We start from the raw sequence: 12,017 nt of genomic DNA, 5'->3' as shown, positions 1-12,017 counted from the left end.
TTCTGTGGCAGGCAGGCAGTCCAGCATAAATCAGTTTGCCTATGATCTGAAGTGAAGCAGGGGCTAAGTGTTCAGCTAAAATTTTCATGTGTAGAGACAACAGTAGAAATTCTGTTAATCTCTGGGGTATAGTCATTTCTCCCTCTTGTTTTCTGGTCTTCCTCTTAACCTTCTCAGGCTCAACCGCCAAGAGGAATATGGACTTTTTTTTTTTTTTTCCAGAAGAAAACTGAGTTCAACTCTGTGAAAATATATTATGCTTTCATGGCTAGCTCTAGCAGTCCTACTGAACTACCTAAGCAAACACACCGAGTCATCACTGGGAACAACATACATGTCTTCTGAATTGCACAAAAACACCACTGGATTAAGAACCAGAAGACTTGCTGCCTAAATCAACTGTACAACTCTGAACAGTAATTGTCACAGATAGTCTCAGTTTGAATAATATCCATAATGGTGAACGTAACATCGTAAGAATCAACAAGCACTGAGTGCTCTGCATGTACCTGTCTCATGTGCAGTGACACATTTAATCTTTGCATTTCCCCTATGAGGTGGGGTTATCATGTTTACAGATGCAGAAACTGAGGCACAGAAAGGCTTAGAAGCTTCTTCAAGGTTATATGGCTACTATCATCAGATAATTATGAAAGTCCATCCAGTTCAAATGTTTGTAATTCCACTTGGGAGAAAGGTGAACAAATGCCAAAACTGCTTATCAGATTTTTTAAGAGGTTACTCTATGGCGAATATACTAAGAAATGTTCTATTTGTCATATTTATATAATCTAATCCCATGTAGCTTCACATTTGGCAAAGACAGTTAAGAATTTACTTGAAGAATATGCCACCAAAAAAAAAGGTGGAACTTTTGCTGCCTAATTTCTTCCCGGTACTAAATTTCATTGAATAGCTTTACCAAGCACCATATAGACGTCGGCTACAGAGGAGATGACTTGTAATAGTACAGTGAAGCAGTATGGTGGTTAGCGTTTCTGACACAAGTTTAAAAAACAAACTATACACTTTAAATGATGTATCCAAGAAAGCGGAAAGCTTTCTAGGAGTTAGCAGGGAGAAATGGTAGTGAGGTCCTTGTGCTCTCCGCCCGCACACATCTACAGTCACTGTGAAGAACGGGCATCCTTTGTGATGGTATATAACCCACTCACCAGCTTTTACCCTGTGCAAACCAACTGAACCACACACTCTGAGGCCGGTTAAATTTGCTGAGCTACCTCCTCTGTAAAATACTATATAATGTAACACCTGATACCCAGGATCACATGCCCGAAGCGAGCTTTTCTGTTGGGTTTTATGTTCTGTATTGCATCAAAATCCAAACAATGAATATACAAGTTTAGAAATCCCCATTTGAAAAGACAGACATGTGGAAAGTCTTCAGATAGTTAACTACTCATGTCAGGAACTTAAAATTTAAAACCATATCTTTATACCTCAAGAAAGTTTTCATTTAGGTTTTTAGGAAAAGTCCTTTTGACTCAATTGAGAATGAAAGAGTGAGCTCTTTGAGTAATGCAATATTTTACATATAACTTTCCAACATTTAGGTAGGTGACATCTCACAAATCATCTCAACACTAAAAACTGTCTTAAAAACTCTAGACTATAGAGTATTCAAAGGATTAAAAAGTTAAAAGCAACAGATAAGTCCAGGTTATTACAAACACTATGAGGACAAACAAATATCTGTGAAAGAAAGGTAACATCGAAATGCTTTAATCAAAATGCACTGAGCATATACCTATATCAAATTACAGATGAATCTTAGAAACGTAACATTTGGTTAAAAAAAGCAAATTTTAGCCTACACTAGAAGTGGGGTGACCATATTATCTGATCTGCCCAAGACCTTCTGGTTTATGCCGCTATCCTACTGTAATTGTTAATGTAGCCCTTTGCATGCACAAAAGTGTCTCATATTGGATGATAAATTATAGTCATTCCAAATATAATACATTTCCGTAAAGCTAAAAACTTAATAAAACAATATATACTCTATGAATGTTTGTAATAAAATTCTTAGAAAAAAAAACCAAAAACCCAAAAACCAAAAGAACAATATTTTAAAAAAGATTCAAAGGATATTTGAAGTGAAGAAGAGGTATAGAGCTTGGGATAAGGAAGAAATATACAGGTAGATACAATGGCATTATGATACTCTAATTCTTAAACCAGATGATGAATTCATGAATGTTTATTTGATAGTTAATGTTTCATAATTAGTGTGCTATATATGTTCTTTTATTTAGAGATATATATGTGTAATATTCTAAACATTCCACAGTACACTTTTTTTTTTTAATATAAAAGAGGTGAAATGTTAAAAAGCACCAAAACTAACACCCATGATTTTGGAAGGATAGAATGAATTATCTGGTTTGGTGATAAAGGAAAGCTAGTTGTATGGTAGACTTGAATGAAGTTTGATAGAAGAAAGCTGGATGAGGATGAAGTAACTGACAAATAAATAACCAAATAAATAATAACCTCAAGAACATAATAAAGGGAGCAGAAGATAGAGGTGATTCATGACAATTGAAGTAACTGAACACGGAGTTAACCAGAACATGGGCTCCTTGTGTCCAAGAGAAGGCACGAGTTTGTATCAGTAAGAACGCCTCGACCATGCTCCGCCTCGACCAGTGCCTGCATATGATCAGACACTGATAAGTATAGACCATAGAAATGTTTTAGAAAATAAATGCTGTTGCAAGTCTTGAATAGAACCACAAAAAAATAAGGCCAATCCTCATCAACAATCTCACGTTAGTGGCACTCATCAACAGAAGATCTGATGTAACAGAATCATTACAAAACATATGCTAAGAGGATAAATAATACCCTGTTTCTGGCACAAGTTAAGGTAAATATGCAAATTGAAATTAACAAAGTAATTGGTCATTTTATTAAAGGGGTAGTTATAATCACCTGTTGAATATCTTTAGGAACTGGGACTCTCATATGCCTTGGTGAGAATTCAGTTATACTCTTAATATGTGGCCACTAGGTTTTTAAATAGTAAAGTAATGAAATGTGAGTTGCTGTTGACGAACATGAGATCTCTTTTTATCACGAAGTAAAATAATAATTATCAGGAAAGTAAATACCTGGGATACTTGCAGGAGAGATTGGGCCAGATCGAGACTGGTTGCTTCCTACAGGAGAGCCAACAGGAGAGGGAGATGGGCCCCCAGGGATGCTGGAGAGATGAGGGGACGCGTGTGGGGAGAAAGGCGACTGCGCCGGGTTGCTCTGATCCCCTTGGCTGCTTGTGGACCCGGATGCACTGACTGCTGAGCTCAAAGTTGCTTCCGTTCCCGTGGGGAGGTCATCAATGGAGCCAGACAGATCCTAAGAAAGGAAAACATGTATTTATAGAGTGACACGTTTGGACGAATATCTCATCAAAAGACGACTTGAAAATCACAATGACGTCCCCTTCAGAGATGAAGGTGTTCTGGGTAACACCTAAAATTCAAAGCATGGCCACTTTTTACTAGATTTTAATGAGGTCGTTTGTAAGTTGAACCAACAAGATCTTGCCTCTCTCCTAAAAAATGAGTAAAGTTGTACTTCTCTTTGATAAAACCATCCCCATACAGTTTGCCCTTCAGCTGTCAGCACCGAGTCCATTAGACCTGTTCAAAATGCCACACAACACAGACAGCACTCTGCCTGGTGACTTACCATAGTTATGGAATGCCTGGTTCTTAAATGATTACTTCATAAAGTAAAAAACTACAGGCTTTGAGTCCTTTTCTTCAGAATTTGACATTGGTTGACTACGTGAATTTCAAACTAGGATACGCTAATGTAATATTAGTCACAATTTTGACCAAACTTTGTGATGAGAATTTTTTTTTTTTTTTTTTTTTTTTTGTGATGAAGTCTCACTCTCGTCGCCCAGGCTGGAGTGTAATGGTGCGATCTCGGCTCACTGCAACCTCTGCCTCCTGGGTTCAAGCAATTTTCCTGCCTCAGCCTCCCGAGTAGCTGAGATTACAGGCGCCTGCCACCACACCTGGCTAATTTTTGTATTTTTAATACAGACGGGGTTTCACCATGTTGGCCAGGCTGGTCTCGAACTCCTGATCTCAGGCAATCTGCCTGCCGCAGCCACCCAAAGTGCTGGGATTACTGGCGTGAGCCACTGTGCCTGGCCAAGAAATTCTTACAATAAAGTGCCATTAAAAGAAAATAATAATGTGTGTATTTATATACGATATTGTGAAAATAAAGGTCTTTGAAGTTATGTTGGCAGAAATGGGTCCTAATGTTATACCTGACTTTTTAATACCAATTTTACACTGTCAATGCCATCTATATTTTATCACCGTACTCTCTGAGGCAGTGATTAAAATCCCCATTGATACAGTTAGAAAACAATGGAAGCTCAGAGAGTCCAAATTACTGTTGAAGGTTATGTTACTGAGGACAGACTGCAGGTGCTGAAGACGAAAAGGGGAAGATGAGAGAGGAGGAAGAAGCAGCTGTCTTCTGCTCCCTCAGCAGAAGGGGACGCAGACAAAGCCTTTACTTCAGCCTGCATCACTGGTGTGCCCCCCCATGGCTCCCATTGAGGCTCCCATCAGCAGGTGCTCAGTGCAACCCCACTGCAATGACTGGACTCCCAGATCACTGACCGAGCGAGGTGCCAATGAGTTCTCGAGGCTGAGTTATAGCATAAAAGATACTTGCCCTGATAACTGAAGACTACATACTATAGAATGGAATCAGAAATATCTGGTTATGCTACTGTTTACAAAGCATATTCAATCCTAATAGATCTCCACCCTCTAAATTGTATCAATGTTAAATTTTACCTCACTGCTTGCAACTGAGACTTCTGAGAATAGGGCTTTAGAATCTGGTAGAGGAAGATGCTAAGATTCTAATAGTAAACCTAGACCAGAAAGTACGAGAAAAAGCAAGGGAAAGCAGAGCTGGTTATAGCTCTTCAGGGTACCCTGAAACGTCACAAAGGAAACTCAGGATTAGGATCCTAGTACCCTGGATAGTTTAGTTTATCTGGCCATCATCTGTTATAGCATATAATTCACTTCTCTTTAAAAACCATATTCTAAAGTATAGCTGACAGAACCTAATCAAAAAGAGAAATGCTATAGAAAAACAAAATGTCTTCTGCTAAGAGGAATAACATCTTTCTAAGTAAAACAGAAAACGTCTTCATTCCACAAAATCTTCAATGTCCAATGACTGTGCTTATGGGAAACAACAGAACAGGAACAGAGCAGACTGAAAATAGCAGCCCTAGAAAAAGTTCATCAAATCTCCAAAACAGAAGCCTGCAGTAATGGCACAGCCTGTGGTCCCAGCTACTCAGGAAGCTGAGGCAGGAGGAGTGCTTGAGCCCAGGAGTTCAAGGCTACAGTGAGCTACAAGTGTACCTGTGGGCAGCCACTGCACTCCAGCCTAGGTGACACAGTGAGACTCAATCTCAGAAAAAATCCAAAATAAAATTAAGTAAATTCAATCCGATTGTTAGAATTCAAAGGTATATAAACATTTATGCTAATCCTTATGATCAGCAGAAATGTAAGGCACGTGAGATGCATGGTTTTGTACATATTCAGCTGGTGAAACTTTATATTTAACTTGATAACTGGGCTCAACAACAGAAATCTTGACAGAGACCACGGGGGCTGCAAAGTTGAAAATATTTACTCTCTGGCCCTTAACGGAAAAAGCTTGCTGACCCCTGATTTAAAGAACCACGTGTACTCACACCATCTCTACTGCCTTTGCCTATTCCTTGGGGTGAAAAACAGGAATGGGGACAGGCCTCAGCTGAACTGCACAATAACTTTACCATACATCATGACTGGTACAAGCTTTAACAGGGACAGGAACTTACTCATTACTACATCCCCCTGAAAAATACTGAGTGACAACTCCATATAATCTTACTCTTTTTGAAGGGATCATAAAAACCCAGGATGGGTGATGGCCTCCATATCCAGGCCCTGACAGTACCCACCACACGGCAATGACTAATAAACAAGGGGCAGTCAGGCAACAGCCATCGGGCAGGAAATAGGCTTTTCATGTTTCTCTAAAGAGAAAAAAATCTGGTAGATAACTAGATATAAAATCCCATACTATAGTGAAGTTAAACACAGAAAGGACAAATCAGATTTAATTTTTGAAAAATCATCTATTATAGTTAAATAATTTTATGCAAATCTCTCATCATAAAATCTGAAATTTTACTTTGAAGTTCTTGTAATTCTCTGCACAACCTACAAGTTTCGTCCCCATTCTCCCTTAAAATTCCATATTATGGTTGAAAAAGTGACACGGATGGGTATTAAGAGGGCTTCACTCAGGTTGCAAAGGCATCAAAAACATTTCTGTTATTCAACAAGCTGATCAAGGAAGTATCAAGAGAAAAATATAAAAACAGTGGCTTTCTTCGTGTTCACGTGTCATCAGAATTTCAGTGCTGACTAGACCTCAGTGTAACAGAAGAGTAATAAAAAGATATAATTACTATATTACTGTTACACACTCACGCAACTTTTATATGTAAATTATACAGAAATATTCCCGCCCTGCAGATTGTTAGGGTATCTATATGTAGAGCTATCTTAAAACATGCTAATAAAAGAAGTTCAACAGTGGTTTAAGTATTCAGCCTAGTTAACAAAGAAGCTCTGTAACTAATACTCCTCTAGAGGACAATTTAGTCAGCAGGGCACCAACTCTATTCTTCTTTTGTAAGTACTATCAGATCTATGATGCCTGTAAAGAACAGAGAGACCTTACTGCATCTCATTCTAACTAAGGCACCTTCAAGCTACAGTGCTTCCATTTATCTTGCTGGAAGGCTGGCAGGTGAGGTAATTGCAGGCAGTCTCTTTTAAGGGGCTAGGAGAGTCCTCCTGCCCCATGGCATTCCTTAAATCAGTCCTATTTTTGTGATGGGGTGATTGGTAAGGCAATGACTTCATGGGCTCTCAAGCATAGTAAAATCACTATCTTGCTGTCATCATGTGATTTGGTGAAATCTTGCTATTAAGTTGGGTTTTCAGTATCTGACATCACTCAGAATACTGATTACTTTCTGGCACACTAAAAATAACTCCTACTATCGATGATTAATTTTTTAAAATCCCTGCCTTCAAAAACCAAAATCGTGAAGCTGTTTAACTTTAAAACTTAATTTAAATGACAGTTCCCTGCAATGACTCTCCCTCTGTAACCATCATCCTTCCACGGTCTCTCTGCTCAACTAAAATTTTCATTCTAACCCTAGTGACAAGTACAAGAGATTTCACTGTGCTTAGAATGAAATGCCACCCAAAGCAATAACAATCTTATCAGACTTTGACAAGAGAAACATTCACAAATTAACATGCAGCACAAATACGTTCAGATTCTCTATGATGGGGCAGGCTCAGGGAGGGCAGCGTCAGAAGGAATAAAGATGGGACATCCCACAAAGAAGATGCATGGGAAGGATTTTTAAAAATCTGCAGATAATTGAAATAGACATTAAGTATAAAGACTCTCTCATGCCTACAGATTGTACATGATCCTCCCTAAAAACATTTTACATTACTATATTACGACTCGCTACACATCAAAAGACATATTTGGTTTTGATGGTATTCAATTTAGCATAAGTTAGCTCACCAAAGGATAAATTCAGTCAATACTGGTGGCTTTACTTTCTCAGAGAACTGGGAATAAGTCAGAAAATTTTACTCCCTTGCTTAATTAAATAAGTGGGTTTTTTAAAAAGTAAATGAAAATACTCTAAGCTACGGTTCTCAATACAATTAGCTGATGGTATTAGATCAGCTGCTCATAGAAAGCTGCCAAGCACTGCACACATTTGGGCATCTCTTGCTCAGAAGTGCCCCAGGAGAGCATGAGGATAAACACTGAATCAGAAATAGAGGAGATATTTCAATCAATGAGACCAGTTCAGGTCTCTTGTTTAAGGATTTTAATAGGATACAGTTAATGATTTCTCACTGTGACTTCCCATGGGTTTAAAGCACAGGTTAAAACGCCAGTTCAGTGGTCTTCAAAAAAATTCTCTTAATTATCTTAAAAAGCAGAAATAGCGTCTCTTCTCCTTTTTAGAATATTAAAATGAAATAGAGCCGTGTACTTTTTCTTTTTCTCTCTTCAACTAAACCCTCACCTTCTTAAGGGTAGTGACTTCTTGTGCCAAGTGCGGTGCTAAAGACAAAATGGATATGACTGTTCATCGGTAAATATCACTAAATTTATAAGCTCTACAGAAAAATACAGCTGCAAACACTATAGAAAGTATACAGCACATGCAAGTATTTCTAAATATTTACCAGAAATGTTCTACTGAAAACTATTGACTTAGCTATTAAAACTTAGCAATGAATTATCAGCCCTCTGTTTCTAATTAACATCATGGATGTCAAGTATCCAGTGTCATTAGATTCTTGGTTCTTTAGAAACACACTGTAAAATTACTTCACACCTTCCACCCTTATTTTGCAACTATCATTTTTGGTCATGTGATACGAATAAATCTTGAAATTGATATGAGAATTGAATCAATAATTTGACAGACACATACACACAAAAGGAAAATTCTCACAGTGACTGCTTAATTTCCATGATGTTTAAAGGCTTTTTCTTGCATTAACCTGTGTTGTAATAGAGTTTACGTCCAGATACCTACCAAAGTCCCTGCTGCTTTCATTTGTCTAGACCGCAAATGAGTTAAAAGCTCAGACTTCCTATCTTAGAACACATTAAAAACTAAAGCAAAGGTACCAGAAAAACAGAATCCCTGGAAAAAAATCCTTCCAAGCACTAATTGTTAGGCCTTAAGAGCATCCTCTTTCCAAGTTATACATGTGTCACTTTTTATTGAAACATGTCCAAATACGTATTTATTTTCTTATTACATGACAGTATGTACAGTACACACCCTTAAGATGTACGAGGTCAGCTGGAAAAAAAAAGTTGATGTTAATTTAAAAATAGCTCTAAACTCCAAAAAACCATATCAAAAGCCAGAGATAACACAAGAAAAACTAATGAGCCAAAATTCACTTTAAGAGAGGTGGCCAAGAACTACTTTTGGGTGACATGACTTTCACCTGATATGTTTGTGTTATTTCTTAGGCAAAGATTCCATTATGGGTAACTCTCATTTTAAGGGGGACATTTGTAGGATAATCAGCTAAATTGACACTTTACAAAAGCAAAATTCAGAGTTAGGCGTACCATTTTAGATACATAGCATTGTAATGGTTACATCTTCTTTGGTATTTAAAAATCAGCATCTAAAATAAAAGCTGTTCTCAAAGGTCCTTGGGTTAAAACTCCTGATATGGAATATGTTGCCATCCTAAACTTAGAAGTGGTGAACAATGCAAGTATGAAATATGCATCATAAAAGGGACCTTTTTTCCCCACTGCACAAGCCTCAAGGGGTTCCTAAAATAGTCTGTTTTCAAGCTCTTTTGAAGAGATTCTCCACTCGTCCACTATTAACAGTCTCAGGAGTTATGTAGACTAGAAAGAACAACAAATAGACCTCTCAACATAGTATGGGCAGTCTTGAACTCAAAAATAATTTGGTACGAAAATGTATTTATAAGTTTGTTTTGGGTATACAGAATCTGGGATTTACCTTCATCTGAAAGTAACGTTTCCCTTCTTGGTTAGACTCCCAGGACCAGCCTCGGAGATGCTCATGATTATGGCCATGAGAATGCTGATTTTAGCAACAACTGATACCACCACTGATCAAGGGCCGTCTAAGTGCTTGAAGAAAATACTATGCATATTTTCTTACGTGAGAAAATAACAGTGTCTTGTTAGCGGCAGTTCATTGTTCCTACCAGTTAAAATGCTTTTTATCTGATTTTATCATACTTAAGTCCAACGAACTTAAGACTCTTTCTACCCACAAGTCAAGCCCCATGTCAGTGCTAAAACACTAAAAAGGCTCATGTGCATAACTGCTGGCCCTTTATTATTCCAGGAACAATGATGTTTTGAATACAAATTATAGCGTACTGATGAAATTAAAGCTTTATAAAAAAGTGAGATACTGAATAATGTGGGAAAAGGTATTTTTGTAGTAGAGTCACCCTTAAGCAAGCCCGATCTAAATTTTGTAGTTGGTGCTGTGGGATGGGTGAGAGGAGGTGGAGAAAAAGGGAAAAGGCAGTGTTGACGTGTGGATGACATTTTATATTCATATGTGGACTTGTACACTTGAATGTCCTTCTATCATTGAGTCTCAATGAAGAGAGATAAACCACACAAACGACAATGAAGTGCAGAAAATTCTATGATGGAGGGTGAATTAATAAGTGCTAAGAGGATAGACTGATGGGTAAATGTCCAGGGACTGGGGTCCAAATCAGGAGTAAAGGGTACTCTAGGACAAGTGGTGAGAAGGGGCACTTGGCAGGGAGAGAGACAGGAAGCGGAGGGGACAATCCACGAAGGCACAAAGGGCAGGAAGAGCGAGGGGAGTGCATGCTCATTTCGGGATAGGAGGCACTGGGGATGCTCAGGAGAGAGGGTGAGGCTCCAGAGCCTGGCAGTGGCAGGCTGGGCATAGGCCGTGTGCCCATGCCAAGGATCAGGGGCCTACATTTTTAGGAACCAGGGAGCCACAGAGGTCCAGAAAGTGGGTCTTAATATTATTAGAAGAGGAAAAATGTGCAATAGAGTGCCAATGAAGAGACTAAGAACACTTTAAACATAATTAAAATTGCGGGTACTATTTTTTATTTTTTATTTTTTGAGGCAGAGTCTCACTCTGTCGCCCAGGCTGGAGTGCAGTGGTGGGATCTCAGCTCACTGCAAGTTCCGCCTCCCGGGTTCACGCCATTCTCCTGCCTCAGCCTCCCGAGTAGCTGGGACTACAGGCGCCCACCACCACGCCTGGCTAATTTTTTGTATTTTTAGTAGAGATGGGGTTTCACCGTGTTAGCCAGGATGGTCTCAATCTCCTGACCTCGTGATCTGCCCGCCTCGGCCTCCCAAAGTGCTAGGATTACAGGTGTGAGCCACTGTACCCGGCCAAATTGCAGGTACTATTTAAGAATAAATCTGTACAGTGCTTTTTAAAAAATCTGTATACGTTTAGCATTATATAGAATTAAACAAATAAACAACACAATGACAACAAAATTGCCTAAGTAACTCTAGTCTAGGTTAAATAGCAACATGTTTTCTAGATTGCAATAATTTTAAGGATCGACATAGTCATCTGACTCATTTCAGGTCCATGTAAGAATCAATGAAAAACATGAGTTGAAAGATATATGCCTTAACCTTAAAACAGCCTGACAGTATCTAAAAACTATGACTAACATACAGTTTTAAAGATTATAGTCTCTTAATTCTATATTCTACTCCAAAACTGCAGGTGATGACTCTCAAGGTATTTAGTTAGAAAAGAAAAAAATCACCTAATAATACTGAGGAAGGGAGAGAGATGGGTTTATGGGTTGGTGCTTTCCAAACATCATTGCCAGGTAGGAACCTATAAATATTAATGACCCATGTGCTTTGAAAGTAAATTGACAAACTAACAAGACCTGTAAATATATAAGATTTAGACTTTGCCTACAGATTCCTGTTTTTATAACTGAAAGTTTACAATAAATCTTCAGGACAGAAAAGCCATCAACACCACCACTTCCATCTCTCGTGGTAAAAAAAAACCCACAACAACTTTACTGTTTATCTTAGAAGTACAATGCTTAGCACACAGAATCTCTAAAAATAAAACAGTAAAAAGGCATGAGCCTTCTGGAGACATTTATTTCTTCAGTAGTATAGCAATAATATGCTTATCAACATTAAGACTTATAGGAACTGTAAATAAATTAGCAACTTTAAAAAAATTAGGCAGGAATATTGCTTGAGCCCAGGAGTTCAAGGCTGTAGGACACTATTGTACCTGTGAACAGCCTCTGCATTCCAGCCTGGGCAACACAATGAGACGC

At 38.4% G+C, this 12,017-nt stretch overlaps 1 protein-coding gene across 6 annotated transcripts in view; it reads right to left on the bottom strand.

Annotated features, from left to right (window-relative positions):
- ARID1B (AT-rich interaction domain 1B) overlaps positions 1–12,017 on the bottom strand; it is a 435,119-nt gene that overhangs the window by 121,622 nt on the left and 301,480 nt on the right. For all 6 annotated transcript variants that reach the window (XM_032161137.2, XM_032161127.3, XM_032161155.2 and 3 more), the window contains one exon: positions 3,135–3,378. In XM_032161137.2, the coding sequence (XP_032017028.1) occupies positions 3,135–3,378 (244 nt within the window). The remainder of the gene's footprint in view (positions 1–3,134; positions 3,379–12,017) is intronic.

This window comes from Hylobates moloch, unplaced genomic scaffold (assembly GCF_009828535.3).
Source record: "Hylobates moloch isolate HMO894 unplaced genomic scaffold, HMol_V3 SCAFFOLD_2, whole genome shotgun sequence".
NCBI lineage: Eukaryota > Metazoa > Chordata > Mammalia > Primates > Hylobatidae > Hylobates > Hylobates moloch.
This window is presented reverse-complemented; position numbering and strand designations above follow the sequence as displayed.